The 20,422-nt window shown below is 41.1% G+C and overlaps 1 protein-coding gene across 1 annotated transcript in view; it reads right to left on the reverse strand.

Moving 5' to 3' along the window:
* Positions 1-20,422, reverse strand: part of LOC124134734 — a 462,484-nt gene that overhangs the window by 149,964 nt on the left and 292,098 nt on the right. Inside the window, exons 41-61 of the mRNA XM_048381564.1 lie at positions 18,816-19,112; positions 18,384-18,591; positions 16,991-17,244; positions 16,198-16,402; positions 13,322-13,561; positions 11,595-11,726; positions 10,610-10,804; positions 9,461-9,715; positions 8,803-9,031; positions 8,037-8,215; positions 7,424-7,585; positions 6,905-7,018; positions 6,159-6,287; positions 4,819-4,947; positions 4,040-4,156; positions 3,532-3,780; positions 3,069-3,188; positions 2,591-2,716; positions 1,612-1,784; positions 1,309-1,355; positions 958-1,106 (exon numbers count right to left, since the gene is read on the reverse strand). Coding sequence (XP_048237521.1) covers positions 958-1,106; positions 1,309-1,355; positions 1,612-1,784; positions 2,591-2,716; positions 3,069-3,188; positions 3,532-3,780; positions 4,040-4,156; positions 4,819-4,947; positions 6,159-6,287; positions 6,905-7,018; positions 7,424-7,585; positions 8,037-8,215; positions 8,803-9,031; positions 9,461-9,715; positions 10,610-10,804; positions 11,595-11,726; positions 13,322-13,561; positions 16,198-16,402; positions 16,991-17,244; positions 18,384-18,591; positions 18,816-19,112 — 3,709 coding nt within the window. The remainder of the gene's footprint in view (positions 1-957; positions 1,107-1,308; positions 1,356-1,611; positions 1,785-2,590; positions 2,717-3,068; positions 3,189-3,531; positions 3,781-4,039; positions 4,157-4,818; positions 4,948-6,158; positions 6,288-6,904; positions 7,019-7,423; positions 7,586-8,036; positions 8,216-8,802; positions 9,032-9,460; positions 9,716-10,609; positions 10,805-11,594; positions 11,727-13,321; positions 13,562-16,197; positions 16,403-16,990; positions 17,245-18,383; positions 18,592-18,815; positions 19,113-20,422) is intronic.

Genomic DNA, 20,422 nt, shown 5'->3' on the forward strand with positions numbered 1-20,422 from the left:
TATAACGCTTATCAAACACAGACCAACAACAGCCACTGACAATCTGAAACAAATCAAACATATCCCTTCACCGTTGATCATTATGATCAAACTTAGGTATCCTCAACTAATGCAACAAGCACACACAGTAATTATGAACCAATTCATCAACCGCAATTATACACTTGTAGCCGGGTCAACCTGTAAACAGGTCAGAGACAATGTAACTACAACAAACGGCTTAAAACAAGAACATTATGGTAGTTGTTGTTACCGTTATTCCTTGGCCCACCGTATTATTCTGTACCATGTTCATTATTTAGTCTTGCTTGAGAACGATGTGGGGATCAATACCGAAACCTCGCTGTTACAGTATGATCAAGAATTCGCTATCAATTATGTTTTGTTTACTTTGTTATCAGTCAACTTCTAAGAAATTCCTATCAAACAATTGATTTCAGAGTGTAGCTTACCTTTTTTGCCATTAGTAGCTACGTCACTCAGATGTAGTATTATCGGTTGCAGTACCAATTTCTGGATATACTCATATAGTTTAATAACTTGATAATGATGCCAAATACTCGCGGTTAATTCTAATTACTATTTACTATTTGGCAACAAGATACAGTGTATGAGATAACAGTAAGTACATACCGATAGTATCAGTATCACAGTTACTATTTGGGTATTACACGTGAGAGCGGTATTGGTGCTGACAGGCCAGGTATAATAATCGGGCCGTAGCTTGTCTTCGAGACCTCATTCAGCACGGTTGGTGACGGGAATTGTGGCCTTTTATAACGCCAAAGGTTAGCATGGTCATCACAGGTCACTACACATGTATGGGGAACATACAAGAATACAAGTAGTAACCTAAATATGTAAACAAGTGCTTCCTTACCATCTCATGCACCTTTCTGAAAGACAAATGGGGCTACATCAGTGCAAGGCTTGTCTTGGTATAAAACACACACTGACCTCTGCACGTGGTTTTATCATTGTCGAGTTTGAAGCCAATTGGGCAACTGCAGTTGAAGCCTCCAATGGTGTTCTCACAGGTACCGTTAACGCACTTGTTCAGCTCCGGATTGTCACACTCCACAATATCTGTAGAATTAGAGAGCCACCTTAGAGAAAGTTTATCGAGCATTGATGAGCCTTATCATTAACCAGATAAACCGATGACAGCATCGCCTCTAGCTACAATAACATATTAACGCTGAAGATCATTATTAACCATACATTAAAAAAAAGATTCTATGGCCGTAAGGTTCAACATTTTAGTGTGTGACTTTATCCTGTGAGTTGTGACTGAGGATTCACCTTTACATGTCTGACTGTATCCTGCGAGTTCCCACGGTGACCGACAGACACACCTTTACATGTGTGACTGCATTCTGGCAGTTCCCCAACTCTTGGGGATTCCGGGTTCGAATATTGGTCCCTACCAACTTTTGATTACCGGAAGAGACTGCATGGTCAAATAGTCAGGCTCGGCGTGTTTGAGTCATATACCAATTGCATGGATCTATATTCATGGCGTCAATCACCGGATTGCCTGGTTCAGCTTGGAATATTTACAGACCTCCGTCATATAGTGGAATATTGTTGAATGCGGTGTAAAACAACAACCCAGCAAAATCTGCAAGTTACCTTGGCGACAGAAGACCCACCTATACACGTCCGATTGTCTGTTCCAAGTTTGTAACCAAGGTTACAGAAGCAAAACGCCTCTTCAGTTTCCGCCTTGACCGTGCAGCCCTGGTCACAGTTCAGGTTCTTTACTTCAGCGCAGACGTCCTCCACTGGAATGTGACAAAGTAGTGGTCAGTTGAGTTACATTTTATCCCGGACTCCGAAACTTAAAACTACCCGCCAGTCCTTGCGTCAAGCTACGCAATCTACGCTGAAATGGACAGAGCAACACTGACTACTACTATCCAAATCAGCAAGTAGTGTATGTTGACGTCACATCAGCTCAGGAATTGAATATCAGGAAATATCAGCAAACAAAATGTGGACAAATACAAACCGATACATAACATGGTTAAAAAAGTTGAAAAACACTTGCCTACACATAATGCGTCTTATAGTCGTAGTCCTTTCGTACCCAACGCGCGCACACACACACACACACACACACACACACACACACACACACACACACACACACACACACACACACACACACACACACACACACACACACACACACACACACACACACACACACACACACACAAAAAATACACATGATACAAACAACACGACTTCGAATACATTTCACAACTGCATTGCGACACATTGCAGAATTTCATTATAAGTAATACATTATGTCCTGCACGACCAATATAATTCCTAAATGTCAAGGTCACTGTAGTACATGTGGGCGTAAGTATCTTTGCGCAACTGGAGATAAGTGAAGAGGTCAAAGCGGTCTGAAGTGGCCTCTGTAAATAGGAATCACTAGGTCCCTTTAACTTCAATACAACGGTGTTTGACTGTGTATTTATGCATTTTAACAGTTTTTTTTGTAAATGTGGTAGATGTAGTATTGTGGCTCTTATCAAGAGTCAGTTGTGTTTATATGAATTCACTTCTTTATGCTTACCTTGTTCACAAGACGTCCGGTCATCCTTAAGTCGATAGCCAAACTCACATTCACAGTTATAGCTACCATCTACATTGACACATTTTTGGCTGCAGGAGCTCTGATCGGATGTGCATTCATTGATATCTACAACAACATGCTCAGGATGGTAACATTAAATTGAACATACATGCATAATAATCATGTTCTTCTAATCTAATAAAAGACCTTCAGATGATGTCAAGTGATAAAAACTGCTGCACACACCCGGTGTCAATACAGACCCGTGTGTGCAGGCCTTATACTGGTGTCCTCACCCTAAAGTGTCCCTTACTCACCCCTAAATTTTATCTGGAGTAATTAAAGCCCTTATCGTCCCTCCTTTCTTCCTACCGATATTACTTTCTAAAAACCTAATTGCAAAATGGCTACGAAAGTGACACGAGTCGCCATTATGCTTGTCCCGGAATGACACGAGTAGTCCCGAATGGTTCCTCACCTGCACACTTCTTCTGGCTGTCCTCTGTGAATCCGGCCCTGCAGGAGCACGTGAAGGACCCGGGAACGTTGGTACAGATCTGATCACACGTGTTGGCATCCGTGACGCATTCGTTCTTGTCTGCAAGGTTATAACAACTAATCATGACTCTCGAAACAAGTAACCATGAACGCTGGAGCTATTTTTCTCTTTGTCCAACAGAGAGATACCAACTAACCTGTGAAGATCCGGATTAGAATTGGTCTTCGGAAACTCATGCTTCTCGGAAGAGGCTAGTAACGGGATTGGATGGTCAGACTCGCTGATTTGGTTGATGCATGTCATCGTATCCCAATTGCTCATGACGTTAATCATTGGATTGTCTGGTCCAGGCTCGATTATTTACAGGCCGTCATCATATAGCTTGAATATTGCTGATTGCGGCCAACAAACAAAACAAAGAGATACAAACGTATTGCCCTACCTGTGCATGACTGATTAGCCTGCTTGTCGTATCCCGTTGGACATGCGCAGGTATATGATCCCCTGGTGTTGGTGCATAGTTGGCCCGTTGGACATGGACCTTCCTCACACTCGTTGATGTCGTTGTCGCACTTGATTCCGCTCCAACCTGTCTTGCAAATGCAGCCCCTAACGTTGTTGCAACTCGTGGAACGGTCACCACAGTCGCAGCGTTGGGCACAGTCTTTGCCGTAGTACAAGTCTCCGCATGCTGTGAAAATTCACGTACTCGTGGTCAGTTCTATCTCTGAATACGTATGTTACAGAGGGTCAATTGTCTAGGGGCGGTGGGATGGCAGTGTGGTTTATAGTGTTCACTCGTCGTGCTAAATGTCCGGGTACAATATGTTAAGCCCATTTCTTGCATCCGTCGTGGACTGTTGCTAAAATTGGCTTGAAACCAAAGTCATATGTCTTGCAACCAATGCACTTAAAAGTTGGCTAACACGTAATGAATATTATTACCTTACCTTCACATGTCACCTTGTCTGCAGCCAGCAGGTAGCCGTCGAGACACGTGCAGACGAAGCTACCGTCGGTGTTGTTGCAGCCCTGGGAACACACGTGCTGGTCGCACTCGTTAATATCTGATAACAAGCCAAACAGCATCATCCGAGCTCCCTACCCTAGCAGATCACAGCTACCAGGCCAAGACGTTCACAGTGTTATTGATTACTATCTCTCCCAACTATCCTGATAGGCATAAACATTTAGATAAAATAAAAACAGGTTTACGCAAAAGAATAGTCAGTTTTGATTTTCTGACGAAACTGAATCCATTGGTCGTAAAATGCAAAACAACGACGAAGACTAAATGAATGGATCACTGATAACAAATGATTACATCAAGTGCTCGCGAAAAGGGCAAGCGTGTCCGACTCTACCGGCAGGCACGGCCAATCACACATTTAGTGTTTGTTTGTTGCCCAATCACGCTCTTAAAAGGCATCAGTTGATGGGATTATCCTTGCATATTTTTCTCATTATTAACAAGACATTGTATGTATAACGATTGCGGAAAAATAATACTGATACTATTTTGAACATCTCTAAACCTGTATGTGCTATGTAAACCTTGGATTCATGTCCATTAATAACCGTTTAACAAATTATATGTAATGTTAGAGAATCAGATAATCATCTGGAGTTCAAATATTGACTTAATTTGAAAGGGAGTATTTGTGAAAGTATAAATGAAGTGATAGATACCGTATACAACCTTAGTGTAATATTAGGGGACAAAACATACCTTTGCATGTGCTGTTGTCATCTGAGTCAATTTCGTATCCAGTTTCGCAGAAGCACTTGGCAGTGTCTTTCAGGCAGCCGTAGCTGCAATTTGTAGGAGAGCAATCATCAATGGCTTCTGTCGTTGAATCTGAAATATAATCAAATAAAGAATACAACTAGCACTTATCGTGTGGCTTTAATTATCTTACTTTGATTTTTTCTGATCGTATGAACCCCGTTGTGATTCGGTTAGAATAGGTTCTCGGTGTACCATACTTGTCCGGTAAGCGCACTATGTGACCACGAGCTAACGTCTATTATTGCGGGGTGGTAGGGTTCGATTCCCCACGTTTGTGCAATGTGTCAAGCTCATTTTTGGTGGAAAAAAGATCACACCGGTCAAAAACCAATTCCAAACTGATCATCTGTAAAGTAACAGAGAAAACATTCATGGCACTGGCACTGTCTGGCTGGTTAGGCTCACCATCGGCTCACGGCCCTTGCCCCTTCTACACGCAGCCCAGACAGCGAATGGGACCAGGAAGTCCAAAGTCCACCGGGAACTTTTCGAAGAATGTGAAGGCTCCCCAACACTGCAGCCTTCTGCATTACCCAGATTGTCAACAATCCCTGATACTCTCCCAATGTCAGTCAACAGATTGGGAGGTCCCAAACCTAAGGCACCGAGAACAATGGGGAGTCGGACAACTTGGTCCGCATATTTGCCATGTTTTTCCTCAATCTTGTCAATCACATAAGTGTCAAAAGGAACAGAAAATTTAATCATATGAAGGATTTCATTGCATTTGTCAAAAAGGACAAGTTCAGGTTTGTTGGTCTGGATACGTCTGAGGCTGTGAATAGGCCTATTCCAAAGAATTTTGTATTTATCATTTTCCATGACGGCCTCTACACATTCTGGGTCGTACCATGGATGGACCACTGTGTCAAAACCAGAAGCATGGCGAAGAAGGTACTAAATTGATCGAGCTACACCATCATGTCGCTTATGATACTGTGTTTGTGCCAAAGCGGGGCATCCACTGACAATATATTGGACAGTCACATTTTATTCATTGCATAATCTATGTTTCATATTACATTTTGATACAAAATCACGGTTTCGAATGGGAAGTAACTGATCGTCAGCAGCAAACAGGAAGCCTTGAAGTTCTGTTTCACTTTTCAGTCTAGCGAAGGACTCCGCAGGGCTGCTGATCCTCTCAACACACTACACATTTCCTCGATGCAGTGGTCGTTCAGGTTATTATGTCGAGGTATTATTAAATGAGATAGGATTGAAGTGGCTTTATCTAGAAACATAATCACCATTTAGAAAGGCAGGAATCATCTATCTACCTTTCACGCATTTGTTCAAGTCAGTTGTATCCCGCTTGAATCCATAATTACAATCACAGACGAAGGAAGGTACAGTGTTGTTGCAGACCTGCTGGCAGTCGTGAAGGTTCTCCACACACTCGTCAATGTCTGTAACCGCAACATGTTCAATTTGGACATCATGCCTGTCAAACGTCTGTATTTAATAGTGAGTCAGTGAGTACTGCTTTTAGCAATGGACACAAGAAATGGGCTGCACACATTGTACCCTTTTGTATTTAATAGCCGATTACCGATGTCCTTTACGCACATGGGTACAATTAAAGAAGCCCATTTCTAGTGGTATGGCAGGGATATTGCTAAAGAGGCTTAAACTCCCCCATTCGCTAATAACTGACATGCCTTAACAGAACATGCATAATAGTAACGTATTTATGCTAAGGTCGAAATTATAATCTGTTTGTTTTTATTTTATTTTTTTGCATTGGCAATAATACCTCACTGACGTGCCCATGAAAACTCAGAGCCATCTATTAAACACATACAAAAGAGAAGAAAGGTGAAATGCTTTTCACCACATCAGACTTTCTTGAAGAGTGTCTGAACTCAATTAAAATGCTATATTAAGCGACTGATACAAATTATTATACCGGCCAATGGGTCAGCATATTATTCTCAGCATCACTCACTCACTCACTCACTCACGGTCCTACAAATCTTCCTTGTTTATTTGTTCATGGTGATGACTGCATTGTCATTTGGCTTACCTTGGCAGACGTTGTTCACGAGCCTGTAGCCGGCCATACACGAACACCGGTAGCTCCCCTGTGTATTCGTACAGTTTTGGTCACATGGGTTTGTTGGCTCGCATTCATTGACATCTGATTACAAGAAAGAATATCATACAGAATTAAGATACATAATTTGTTTTACACTGCAAGAGATGATGTTGATACTGAAGGTAGTCAAGTCGCCCCGATAATTAACTACCGTCAATATGACCCGGGTTCGATTCCCAACACATATATTGTTTGTGAAATTCTTGGTGTCCCTGCTATGATATGGGTGACATATTGTTAAAAACTACGTAAACCGCACCGACTCACACTCTTTTCAAGGGTTCAAAAGCGAAAGAAATATAAACAATAAAGGTTCTAAAATAGTTTGCTAAAACTATTTAATACTTCACATGGACAAGTATTGGTTCGGTGTGTTGTGGGAAATGGTCTGTCTAATCCGGAATGAGTATAACCTTTAGAACTGTTGTGTAGAAGAGTAGAATTTACCTTCACACTTGTCCCCAGATGCTTGGAATCCGTCGGGACAGGCACTGCAGTTGTAGCCTCGTCCGAGGCGCTTCTCTTCCGCCGGGACCAGGTCGGTGCAGTTCTGGCCAGTGAAACACGGCAAACTGTTACAACCGTCAACATCCTGGCTACAGTCGGCACCTGGAGAACACAGAACATTGTATTCATCAGAATTGGCCACACTAGCCTACTAGAGGATTGGACAATGATATTCATGTGAAAGATTATACAGTTCGATTTATGTATATAACTGACGAAGTTACACTGAGTATTAAGTAATGCTTACAGATGACTGAAGGTATAGAACTTCCGAGGAAAAGAAAGTATGCACTCGAAAATTGGACTGAAGACAGTCGCCGAAACACTGCAAACTTTGGTCGCAAACACAACTACGAGGCCCACATCATAAGTAACCATATGTTATACTTATGGTGTTAATGATGTAGTAGACGTTGGTTTACGAACACCTGGCAACATCACAGTTTGCTAGTGGTTCATAAACACATGCTGATGATGTAGTCAAAAGCGTACTGCAGATATTTCTTATGATTCGTTTTGTCGCTCTATTTGAAACTAAACTGATCTCAGTTACCTGTAATTCCTGTGTCACAGACACAAGCCGCAATCTCGAACGATGCCGACGCCCCCGTGTTCTGGTCGGCGCGTGTGCGAGTGAAGTCACAAGACCCATTGCCCGAGCAACCGTCGCAGAGCCGTATCTTAATGTCCACCGTCTCCGACGACGTGTTCTTTGAGTCCTTTACTACAATGCTGTGGACATAGATGGAGCTTCATCATTCATCAGTATCAGTGGCTATAATAATTGCTATTGAATAACACACTAGCGTGGATGATAATACCGGTTGGAGTATGTTTCTAGTTTATAGGAGACAAAGCAACGACATCACAATGGTGGTAACCGTGTATTGTTACATCTTCCCGAGGCAAGGGAGTTAACTGATAAAAATTGATTGGACTATGCACAGACTCGTTGTCCAGCCAAGCTGTAACTCCATAATACCAGCCTAGTTCAGCAACTGGCCTTTTATAGTCAGTGAACTCCCTTGCCTCGGGAAGATACACACGTGTTTCGCAGCATCATATAGCTGATGATTCAACTGGTGTAACTTGTGGCCTACACAGTCATTTAACGATCTTTCCCAACTATCTTGAATTGACATCTGATTGATGTATAATTGATGATTATGTATAAATACCCAGGTTCAAATGTAGTTTTGACATCCAACTGAAAACAAATATGAAGTCACTGTATTGATGAGCTACGCTGAATTTAGTCCACTTGATCATGCGATTGAGAAATATATTGATTCCGGATAGTTGGCTTTGGACCCACTCACCTTATTTTACCGGGGCTAGCGGACGTGGGTGTATAGGAGCCTTGGGCACTTCTCTCGTTTCCAATCTGGTCAGCCTCTGTCAGATTGAAACCGTCTGGCTTGTCCACAACCTCGTAGGTGATGGTGTCGCCGCTGTCGGTGTCTGTTGCGTTCAGGGAGAAGATAGTTTCCTGTCCGACAGTCACGTGCAGGACGGTGGCGTTGGAAGAGATGGACGGTATCGTGTTGGCTGCACAACAAATGTGTTCATATGGCAAGATTGAATATCACATTCCAAAATGATACAAACAAACTCATTTTGAAAACATTCTAGCCACTTCATGACAGACAACACCTAACAATCCAACAACATGATATAAGATTGGTAAGAAGCAGCATCAAATAAAAGTGTGTACTGTACACTGTATACATAATTGTCAGCCACCTGATAGAAAACAAAGAAATGGGTTTGTGGTAGTGAGGCCTGAAGATCTTTTAAATTCTCATTCACGATGTCATACCTAAATAAAATCTTCCCAGCACTTGTTACTTATCAAGAGTCAAAATCCACGATGCACTGTAAAGTGTTTCAGTACAAATAACTAAACAACATTTGCAAATCTGAAAACACCGAATGTTTATCTCCAAATGTTATGTTAAACAGGGCCGTCCCACTTACATTGCTCGGCTCGCTCCTTTTTGACACCCTCGTCCGTCTGCTTAGTAGAGTCTGCAACAGCCTGGTCTCCGGTCGCCAGGAAATCAAATATACAGGGCAAGTTCTTCTCGTCCCCGCCACATGCAGCAATAGAGGCATTCCTATCTGCCTCGCTTGCCTCGTCATAGTACAGAGGCTCGAAGTCTGGGTGGTAATAGTCGGATGCGTTCTTCCGTGGTGGATACATAAAGAGAGATTCTGTCAAGTTGATCTGCCCTAAAAACAGATGGTGGGGGAGGAGTAGACTAGTGTGAGTGAGTGAGAGGTTACGCTGCTTTTAAAAATATTTCAGCAATAATACGGCGGGAACACCAGAAATGGGCTTCCGTGTGGAGAATTGAACCCGAGCTGCTCACAACGAACAAATGCTTACAACTAAGCATTCAACTGATTGTTGCCAACATGTGTTGGGATCCGATCCACAGGGCATACGTATGTTATGATGGCCTTAGCAACCTTTTGTGCCTCCTCCTGTGCACTTCGAGGAGTTTAAACCCATGAATGTTCGTGGCTAGCGGGCGCTTTATGGATCGGTCCGCTCTGTACAGGTGAACGGTTAGAATCAATGTAACTTGCAATTGTATAATGGGACCGGTTGCCCCTTAACGGAATAAACTCATTCATTCACTAAGCCTTTCAATCAAGGTTTCAACATTCCAGAAATTAATGGAGGGATTTTGGAGGAGTGTACTTAATATGACATGCATGTCTGCATGATGTAAGATTGTAAGACCTGATATGACCTTAACATGGAGCATAACACAAGCTTACACTTCTGGTTCTCGCTTGTTCACAGGCCGTATTCGTAGAGGTGGAGTGTTGCTGGGCAACAAACAAAAATCAACAATTTATTTTAATGAAAACTGTGAGTGACGGGTGCTGCCGGTAGACCAGTACATGCTTACCCGAGTCTGAGCTCGAATCCATGATCAGCGGATCCTGTTAGGTACATCGGAGATTATTATTCATCATCTTCAGCCGACATGACCGGCAAATCACTTACCATGGCACATGTAAATCACCCACCATGCCAAGTATAGTCTACTGAGGTATCTTTTTGTCCTAGGACCAAAATATAGGATGACATATACGAACATAAGAAGTACTTACATGTTTGCCCGAATTGGTATATGTCCCTCTCTGTTGAGTTATTATTTAGAATTGTTCCATTTGGAAAAGTAAGATCGTCAGACTTGTCATCGTTGAAATTTCCCATCAGCCCTCTCACTTTGTTCTTAAAACCAGCCGGCATTCCTACGGAGACAGTGAGCAGCTTGGGTCCCAGCACCACTCGCACGGAGACGCCTGAAAGTCCAGCGATATACTTGTGGCATTTAGCCGATCAATTTAATATTTCATTATGTTTACACGGTCGACAGAAAACAATGAGTATGCTTTTTCCCTTCTGTTGTAATTATTCTGCTGGGACAGGGCCTTTGTATTAGCTCGGATACCCAAACTATCAAACCACCGTTTGGGAATTTCATTTGTATTACATAACACCCTATGTTCTTAATGTTTCAATTTACAGACACACACACCACTTACTGCATGTACCGAACACACGACACTTAAAACATCAAGGTTTACACCACAAACTCCACCGTAAACAACGCGAGGGCACGGATGATACACGATACACTCATAACACCACACATACTACACTACCCACAAGAGCACACCAGCCACATTCCATACATATCGAACACACAGCATACATAACATACTGCAAACATAACACACAGAACACACCACACAACAACCACATACCGTCCACCAGAACACACCTCACACACAACACGTCACTACATACACAACACGACGTAACTACCAATACAACACGACGTCACTACAGACACACACACACACCAACGCTACAAACACAACATGACGTCACTACACACAACACACGACGTCACTACAAACACAACACGACGTCACTACAAACACAACACGACGTCACTACACACACAACACACCGACACTACACACTAAACACGACGTCACTACAAACACAACACGACGTCACTACACACACAACACACCGACACTACAAACACTACACATTCTACATAGCTCACATTACCCTGTGTACCTGAGGGGAAGAATCCGACAACGTCTTTATCTTGCCGACTAACTGTCAACCCGCCATTGCCGTCCTCGGTAAAGTTGGCGTCCCTCTCGAAGGCCAAAGATAAGTCCTTCTTATTCCGGAAGATGATGAATCCTTAAATATTAACAAAGGCTGACTAGAAAAAAACTACTACAATGTGACTTGAATTAGTGACACAACATTACAATTTTTAATACACTTTTACATAAATTCCCCGGCAAAAGAGAATAAAGACTTGAAAGTTGGAGTTGACCCCAAAATAAAAATCTTTATAAAATGTTACAGGGTTGAAAACAGTCATAGAAAAACAGCAAACTTAAAGTAAAAAATGAACTATGACACGGGTATCACATACTTCATATGCTATCTTATTTCCGTCAGTATATGTCGTATAATGGTAACGATATTTTTCCGTTCATTATCATAGAAGCCTAAGGTCTGCCATTAACTGGCCGATGTGCGGATCGTCTTCTAATAACTTTATCCATTTTACTTATTCTAGTTAAAGGAACATAGTCATGACGCAGGGCAAATCCTCGCAGAGTCGAGACGCCTACCGTACCAAAGCTGCAATAAGCTAATCTCAGCCAGTTGGCATTGGTTTCTGACATATGATACTTGCTATTTGATTATTTCTTTCTTCTTTACTGGAAAAGGTACTTTGATTAGGACGGTTCACAATTCAGTTGAAAGATGTATTTCCCCTTGGTTGTAATGCACAATGCAATAACAACGCTTCGTTGATCAGGCTCCATGAGGGCTATCATCTAGTTTACATCAGCTCTGTCTTATACCAAGGGAGGTAATAATGTGGCTAGTTTGCATCAACTATGCCTCATTGCCAAGGGAAGTAATAAGGTGGCTAGTTTGTTTCAAATGTGCCTTGTTGCCAAGGGAGGTGCTAATGTAGCTAGTTTGCATCAGCTGTGTCTTGTTGCCAAGGGAGGTAATAATGTAGCTAGTTTGCATCAGCTGTGTCTTGTTGCCAAGGGAGGTATTAATGTAGCTAGTTTGCATCAGTTTGCTACAAAGGTGTAGCACGCTGGGAAGGAGCTTGCTGTACCGTGTTGTCAAAAGAGGTAATAATGAAAATAGTTTGCATCAGCTGTGCCTTATCATCAAGGGAGGTAATGCAGTAGTTAGTGTACATCACCCTTTTCTTATTGCCAAAGGGAGGTAATAATGTAGCTAATTTGCATCACCTGTGCCTTATTATCAAGGGAGGTAATGCAGTAGCTAGTGTACATCATCCTTTTCTGATTGCCGAGGGAGGTAATAATGAAACTAGTTTGCAACACATGTGCCCTATAACCAAGGGAGGTAATGATATAGAAAGTTTGCATGATCTGTGTCCTATTACTAAGGGAGGTTATAATGTAGAAAGTTTTATTAGATGTGCCCTATTACTAAGGGAGGTAATAATGTAGTATGTTTGCATCAGATGTACCCTATTACTAAGGGGGGTAAAACTGTAGAAAGTGTGCATGATCTGTGCCCTATTACTTAGGGGGGTAAAACTGTAGAAAGTTTGCATCATCTGTGCCCTAATACTAAGGGAGGTAAAACTGTAGAAAGTGTGCATGATCTGTGCCCTATTACTTGGGGAGGTAATAATGCAGCATGTTTGCATCAGATGTGTATCATTTGTAGCTCTCTAAGCTATGTATTAGAACTGTAGGTCAGTAAAACAATACTTTGGATTTGCCTACCTTCCTTAGATGGAGAAAGTTCCACGATGAAGGTATCATTTGTGTCCGTAGCAGCAAAGGCCGTGAAGATGGTTGCCGTGGTGAGGTTGCCGTCCTTATTAAGTGCTCGTTCTGTTCTGGCTTGAAGTGTAAAAGTGGCATTTGCGTCCTCCCGATGAACCATAACGTACTCGCCGAAACCGTTGAAGATGTAGGTGAGATCATCAAGGGTTGTGATATGCGGGTCACCGAACCCGTTGCCTGAAATAGTCGTTATAACCTTATCAATCTCGGCCCGACAATGCTTCAATACTTGTCAGTATCAACTGCATGAAACAAGGTGCTTCCATGAATTAAGAGATAAACCTACTGTGTTTTGAATTTTGATGTAGTCCCACTGTAGAATAGATACCTCTTTATTTTAATTTTGAACAGAGCACTTTTATAATAAAGAGGTATCTACTCTACAGTGGGACTACATCAAATTTCAAAACACAGTAGGTTTATCTCCATTCTACCATGACGGCAACAACGCTTGGGAAATATGGTGCTCTCTTGCAATGCATAACAACACAGGTACACAGGTCCGCAATCTTAGAACATTCCGAAAAGTGGTCACAGGTAGTTATATATGTAACAATTATTACTAAAGTTTAAGATTAATAATACCATAGTCGTGAGTAGTTCATAATAAGTGTTCAAAAGACATAGGTTTTCAAAAGAACTAGACAAATTACACTCCAAACTTAGTCCAAAGACAGATGTTTTAATTTCTACCAACCTGTTGTACACTGTTGTACACAGTGGACTGACTGTCATTTCTCGGAATTTTGCGCGAGAGATAATTTCTTGGAAATTGAACATGCTATCATTTCTATTGTAGGTGACATGTTATAGAAAAAGGTTTTAAAATGCTAAACGAATTTATTTCTACTACATACTTTATGAATAAACATTATATTATACATTTAACATGTGTAAGTGTTATTAGTTAGTTAGCAATTACCCCCAGTAAACAATAATAAAATCAAAATAAATGCCTCTCCCCCAAAAACTTGAATGTGGCAGAACTTGACCTACATCACGGTTACGTACACTTCGCAGCTGTCAATGGCTGACAATCTTGTTTTTACATTCTCCGTAACTAGTTGAATGAATGAAGAAAGATGACAACCACGATCTATGATGTGGTTCAACATTAACCTGTAGATTATCTGGGATTGATCGAGCCTGCTGGCAGAATATGATTACCAATGTAACTGAATATGACTGAACAGCCGCTTTTTAGGCTGCAGACGAGTCGGATATTTTAACCTGGTCATGGTGTGACCTGTCAATTTCAAGATTTCACGGATCCAAAGCCAGATAGTGACAGAACTTAGACATTTGGGGCCCAGAAATAGTGGGTCGTGTATGATTTGTTTGTATGACTGTGTGTGTTCTGAAATGAATTTCATCAAGTTTGATAAGCTGCCACATCAGTTGGGACATTGTTTTCTGATGGACTTTCAAATCCCCTCCTGACAATTTCTAACGGTTGTGGTTGATGGAGATGGCAACGAATATTGATCACAAAAAGGTTTGTAAACAACATGTTGTCATGAATAAAGTTTCTTCAAACAATTATTATAATGTTATATAATGCTTTCATTGTTGGTTGTTTCAATGAGGAATAGCTTAAATTGTTCCGATTCACCACAGAACATTACTCTAACAGTTTCATGAACATTTCATTTGTATGCAAAAGATATGCTTTCGTTTTAAATATTTAAATGTCATCATCGAAGCAGTCAGGGGTGCGGCCTACAACGCCCCAAAGAACCGATATAAAACTGCCGTATTTCCTCTATTTGGCGCTTCGCCGTCTTTTAATTTCGCGACAGCCGTTGACTCAGCGTGTATTAGAGACCTTGCTGGTATTAGATTTACAGTATATATGGTGGTGATCGATCGGCAGCCACTTTTTATGAATCAATATATAGGCTTTCTATGTATTCATACGCACGTTTATTACGAAAAGGCTTAATGTATTTGAAAGGGGTTTCCGTAGCAAAAAGGAAACCTCTTTTTACCAATCAGAATCAAGCATTCATCTATGTCATGGTAGAATATTGAACAAACCTCAAGCTCAACAAACCTACAGTCAGTCAACCATCATTTTGGTACCCAGTTTTTCCATTGAACACACAATCATCCCTAATACAGGGCCATATCAACAGTCACAAAATTACTGTACATGATAAAAATGAAGAAAACATGAAGGACATGAAACTTATACTGCAAAACTGGTATTTTGCATATTATTTGATAATAACAAACGTCGCGTGATTGTGTGTTTAATGGAAAATAAATGTGACTTGGTAATCCGATGGTGAGGTGTGGGGGTTTGGGGGTTTGGTGGGGTTGGGGTTGGGGTTGGGTTGTGGTGGGGTCTTATGAATCCCATGTTCATCATGAATTTGATTTTTGGTTTGTCAGCACCATATTCACGCTCGAAGATTCATCAAAGTGACAGACCTCATGTAGCTGCTTTCTTCTCACATTCAGTAAATACACCGACATACGAAACCTCTAGCCCCTCACCATTCTCTTACTTATGTTACCAATATCACCACTAAAGAAATAGATATATGTTTGAGTAGCACAAAAACCGTCATGTACAACTCAACAGAAATAGATATATAAATATTTTTGCTTCGCACGAAAAACGGAAGCGGGCATCTCAGTACCTTTAATGTTAGAGAGAATGAATGCGTGATGTAAGAATCTGTTTATCTCCAAGATGATACTTTGATATACATCCTGTTCAAAGTGACGTTAATCCTACTCACTCACTCACTCACTCACCCACTCACCCACCCACTCACTCACTCGTCACGTAAATAGTCTTCACTTACCCCACCAGAAGGGGAATGTGAGTGAACAGAATCTCTGGGGCCGGATGCTGAAGAAGAGATCGCACCTGTTGGACTGCTCACAGCAATAATATCTTCCCAGGTAATCCGCCAGGTAATGAAGCCGTACAAAAACGGGATCAAACCTCTGCAGCGATCCAGATTCCTCAACTGACGTCAATAATCTGGTGTCTCTGTAGCAACATTTCTGCAGAAAAAAATGTCAGAATTCAAACCATGCAAAGTGGAACATTCAAATCATTTAACTCGTTTATCTGTTCAGGAAACTATTTACAATATGCTATGTAAGTGATGGACTATGATGGCGGAAAACCAACTGATGAGCAAAGCAAACTATACCTCTCAGGTGAGTTTGTCATATGTTTGCTTTTCAATTGAAAATAGCTTAAGTTCGCAACATTATATCCAAAAATATGAACTGCACTGGCACTTAGAATACTTCTACATGGTTTTAATTTTAATATAATATAATTTAAAACTTTTAAAAGTTTTTATTCGCATAATACAAAACTTTGGCATGTTAACTTTGAAAATCAATAAATTAACATTTTTCGCTACAATTTTACAGCATTTCAAACATGTGATGGGAAATATACTTCTTACCCCAATCTTCATTTAACCAATATATTTTTACTCAAAATTATCCATCTGTAGTTCAAATAGTGGTACATCTGTAGGCCTTGCGTCGCCTTTTGCTCTCCTCGCACAATAAACTTAAATAGTGGTGCGCCCCAAGTCATACGCTCAGTAATGTACGTGTGAGTGAACAACTCACCCGAGACAAAGGAGTGGTCCACCAAGTGCGGCGCGATGTGTAACAGACACTGAATCGACCATTTTGGAATTTATAGTCAGACAGGTAGAACCTCCAGTCTCTGTTCATCCACACGGAGCTGCAGGGACAGTCATCCAGGAACCAGGCCCACCAAAACTGGTAATCCGGCACCCATTCAGTGTACCATTGTTTACACAACGATACGAAGTTCGTCACCGTCCCCCCGATGTCGAATATGTACACGCCCGGGATATCTGAATTGTTCAAAATATTTTGTTTCAAACTAAAAAGTTGTTTTTTTGAAGATTATTGTTTTATTATATAGTGTGAAAGACCGAGTTTTCCGAAGTTGAGAAAAGTAATATTTTCTCTGCTGTGAACATAACACGATTTTTTCTGCAGTGAACATAACACTTCATATTTCACTGCTGTGAACATAACACTTTGACGTAACTATTGTCATAAATGAGTGACCTCCCCTCAAATTGTCCCCCTTTATTGTAAATGTCTGGCCTGTTCAAAAACTGTTGACCTCCTTTTTACGTTAGTTCCACATTAACAAGGCGAAATAGATGATCATTTATGGAGTTAATATCGCCTTATGCCGTTTGTTATTCTCTTGAAAATGTTTCGTTATAAACTGTAAATTTCTCATTCAACTCGTCAATCGAGAATGTTCGTTTCGCAAATCGCCATTTCATTACTTGACCAACGTGTATTCTTTCTTTCCAAATCGGTCTCGTCGTTTTCAAAAATATATTTTGTAAAGGTTGATTTTGTATCTACTCATATCTTTAAGGTATGATAAAGAATTTTCGTGACCCAAAATATTTTGTACAGACACATGAAATATCCTCTATATCCTCAAAAGATAACCACGTGGCACTCCAACAATGCTAAGATTAAGCTTGAATATTTGTCTGCCTAAGACGTTTTACAAAAGAAGGGAATCGATCCCGGTACAACGGTTTACTCACAGGGCCATCCCAACACCCCCTTGAATTGACGACTTTAAGGCTGTGTGCTCCCCCTATACACCCGCCTCAACCTAAGCATTTCTTTGATAAGACATACCGATCATAATGCTTCATCTGAGGTGAGGGGATGTGAGGTGAAATGGTTTAACGTCGTGTCCAAGAATATTGCACTAACATAGGGACGTGCATGCACGCGTGTGTGCGTCAGCGTTTGCGTGTGCATCTTTGGCTCGGGATCGAACCACCGACTTTACGCTTTCCGGGCAGACGCTTTACCCACTACACCACAGAGGCGGTCACGCTTTATGTCTCACGTTTGATATATTTATTGGCACTCGTGGTTCACTGCAGAGTATCCGTTGAGTTTGCGTTTATGATGTGAGGAGCTTTTGCTTGGATGATGACGTGCTACCTACGCGTGTTGCTGCCGATGCCGGCGTTGGTATAAGCTGCCCGCTTTCCAGACATGATAAGAACCTCCTGTCTTCTATCTCTCGTATTTGAACTTTCATAGCCGATGTAAATTGGGATATCGTCTCTCACCGTCCATCCCATTCTGTTGTAGGTATACAAGGCATACGTGGACTGGCCGTTAGTGATCAGCAGCACTTGGAACGTTGCAACCTTCACAGAAACAAAATCAGTTTAATATAATGATCCTTTCGTAGAGGACGTAAATTATTAAACAAAAATTGCAACTTCAAGTGTATAACTATCCGTCTATATGTCTGTCACTGAATCACTCACTGGATCACAGACACACTGAATCACTCACTGAATCACACACACATTGAATCAAGCATAGACTCTCTCATTCACTCTTGCACTCACTTACTATGATTTCTTACCTCGTCAGATGAGGATTGTCCCTTCTGTGGCACGTGATACCACGTGACCACCAACGCCCATGTTGCTTTGAATGTGCTGTCAGAGATGTATTTCTTAATCCAAGTGGAAGCTGTTTCAAGCCTATTGCTGGTGCCATTGTATGCCTGGTAGTAGATGGCAGTTGTGCTGGGCCTATTCGCGGACGTGATGTCAATGTCAGCCCAGTAAGGACACAAGATGTTCTGGGTATTGGTTGGCAGTGATGGCGAGTACGAACCAAACGGCGTCCCAAAACTAATCACGCCGTTTGTAGAGATCTAGACGGAGGGATGAACACAATACAGTCAGGAGTGAAACAAGGAAGTATAATTAGGCAACCAGTCTCGAAGGTTATATGGTGTGATACACCCTGCGTGAGCGCCTATGTACCGGCGAGGGGTAGGTTCTCACTCAGGGTACAGTCGGATAAGTTCGGCTACGTTCACTTAACACAATTGATGTTCAGTTTGGAACTAATATAATCATGTCATATATTCGCATTGGTAAGTTCGGCACCTCCAAGAAGAATATATAAACTACGGTTATAACAAATTCAAAGGGACAACTAATTTTAGTTCGTTATAACCGTAGTTCGTTATAAGCATATAAATTTATATATAGCGTATATGCAAGAAATGGCAAGGACTAAAACATAAGTTCGTTAGAAACGTAGTTTACTGTATATGAGTTTTTTTTTATCTTAGAGTGGGTGAGTGAGTGTGGTTTTACGCCGCTTTTAGCAATAGTCCAGCAAAATCACTGTGGGGACACCGGAAATGGGCTTCACACATTGAACCCTTGTCGGGAACCGAAGCCGGCTCTTCGGCGTGAAGAGCGAGCACTTTGACCACTCGGCTACCCGACCGCCCCTGTACCTTAGAAGGGTACATTGGAATGCATCTTAATGCAAGGTAAGATAAGTATGTATACTTAACAAAAATATGATAGGATCACGTTTGATTAAGAGTGAAGGCCGAGCACATATTTTTTGTTCATTATATATACATATAGATATATACTAGCCTGTAACACGTAGAGTACTAAACTGTCTTTCAATAACTGCATGATACTACACAATCTTACACACACAAAAAAAAAAATTGGTAAAAAATCATTTTTCCGAGGATGGAATAGGAAATGTTTTTGATGCTCTCAAATTAAAGTCACTAATAGGTCACAGTAACTTATATATATCACAGTATATCTTAACTTAGACATGCCATTGTACATGTGGAAATTACATACAGGTCTCAGTATATCTTAGCTAATGTATATGCAATAGTATATCTTTACTCACACAAATGTCATAGTATATTTGACATATACGGCACAATGTACCTTTGCTTACAAATATTTATAGTATATCTAACTTTATATGTCGTGAAATATAAAAACTGAAAAATGGGGTATGAAATGAATTTGCAACCATGTTTTAAATGCTGTCAATTTGTGCCGAAAAAAGCAAATAGATTGGTTTTCGAAGATAAGGTGTCTACGATACCCATCAACAGTTTTAAATAATATTGTATTCTTTGAGTGACTAAGCGCAAGTATAGTTTACTTTTTAGCTATGATATCGCTAACGTAA

This window comes from Haliotis rufescens, unplaced genomic scaffold, assembly GCF_023055435.1.
Source record: "Haliotis rufescens isolate VD_foot unplaced genomic scaffold, xgHalRufe1.0.p SCAF_4, whole genome shotgun sequence".
Lineage (NCBI taxonomy): Eukaryota > Metazoa > Mollusca > Gastropoda > Lepetellida > Haliotidae > Haliotis > Haliotis rufescens.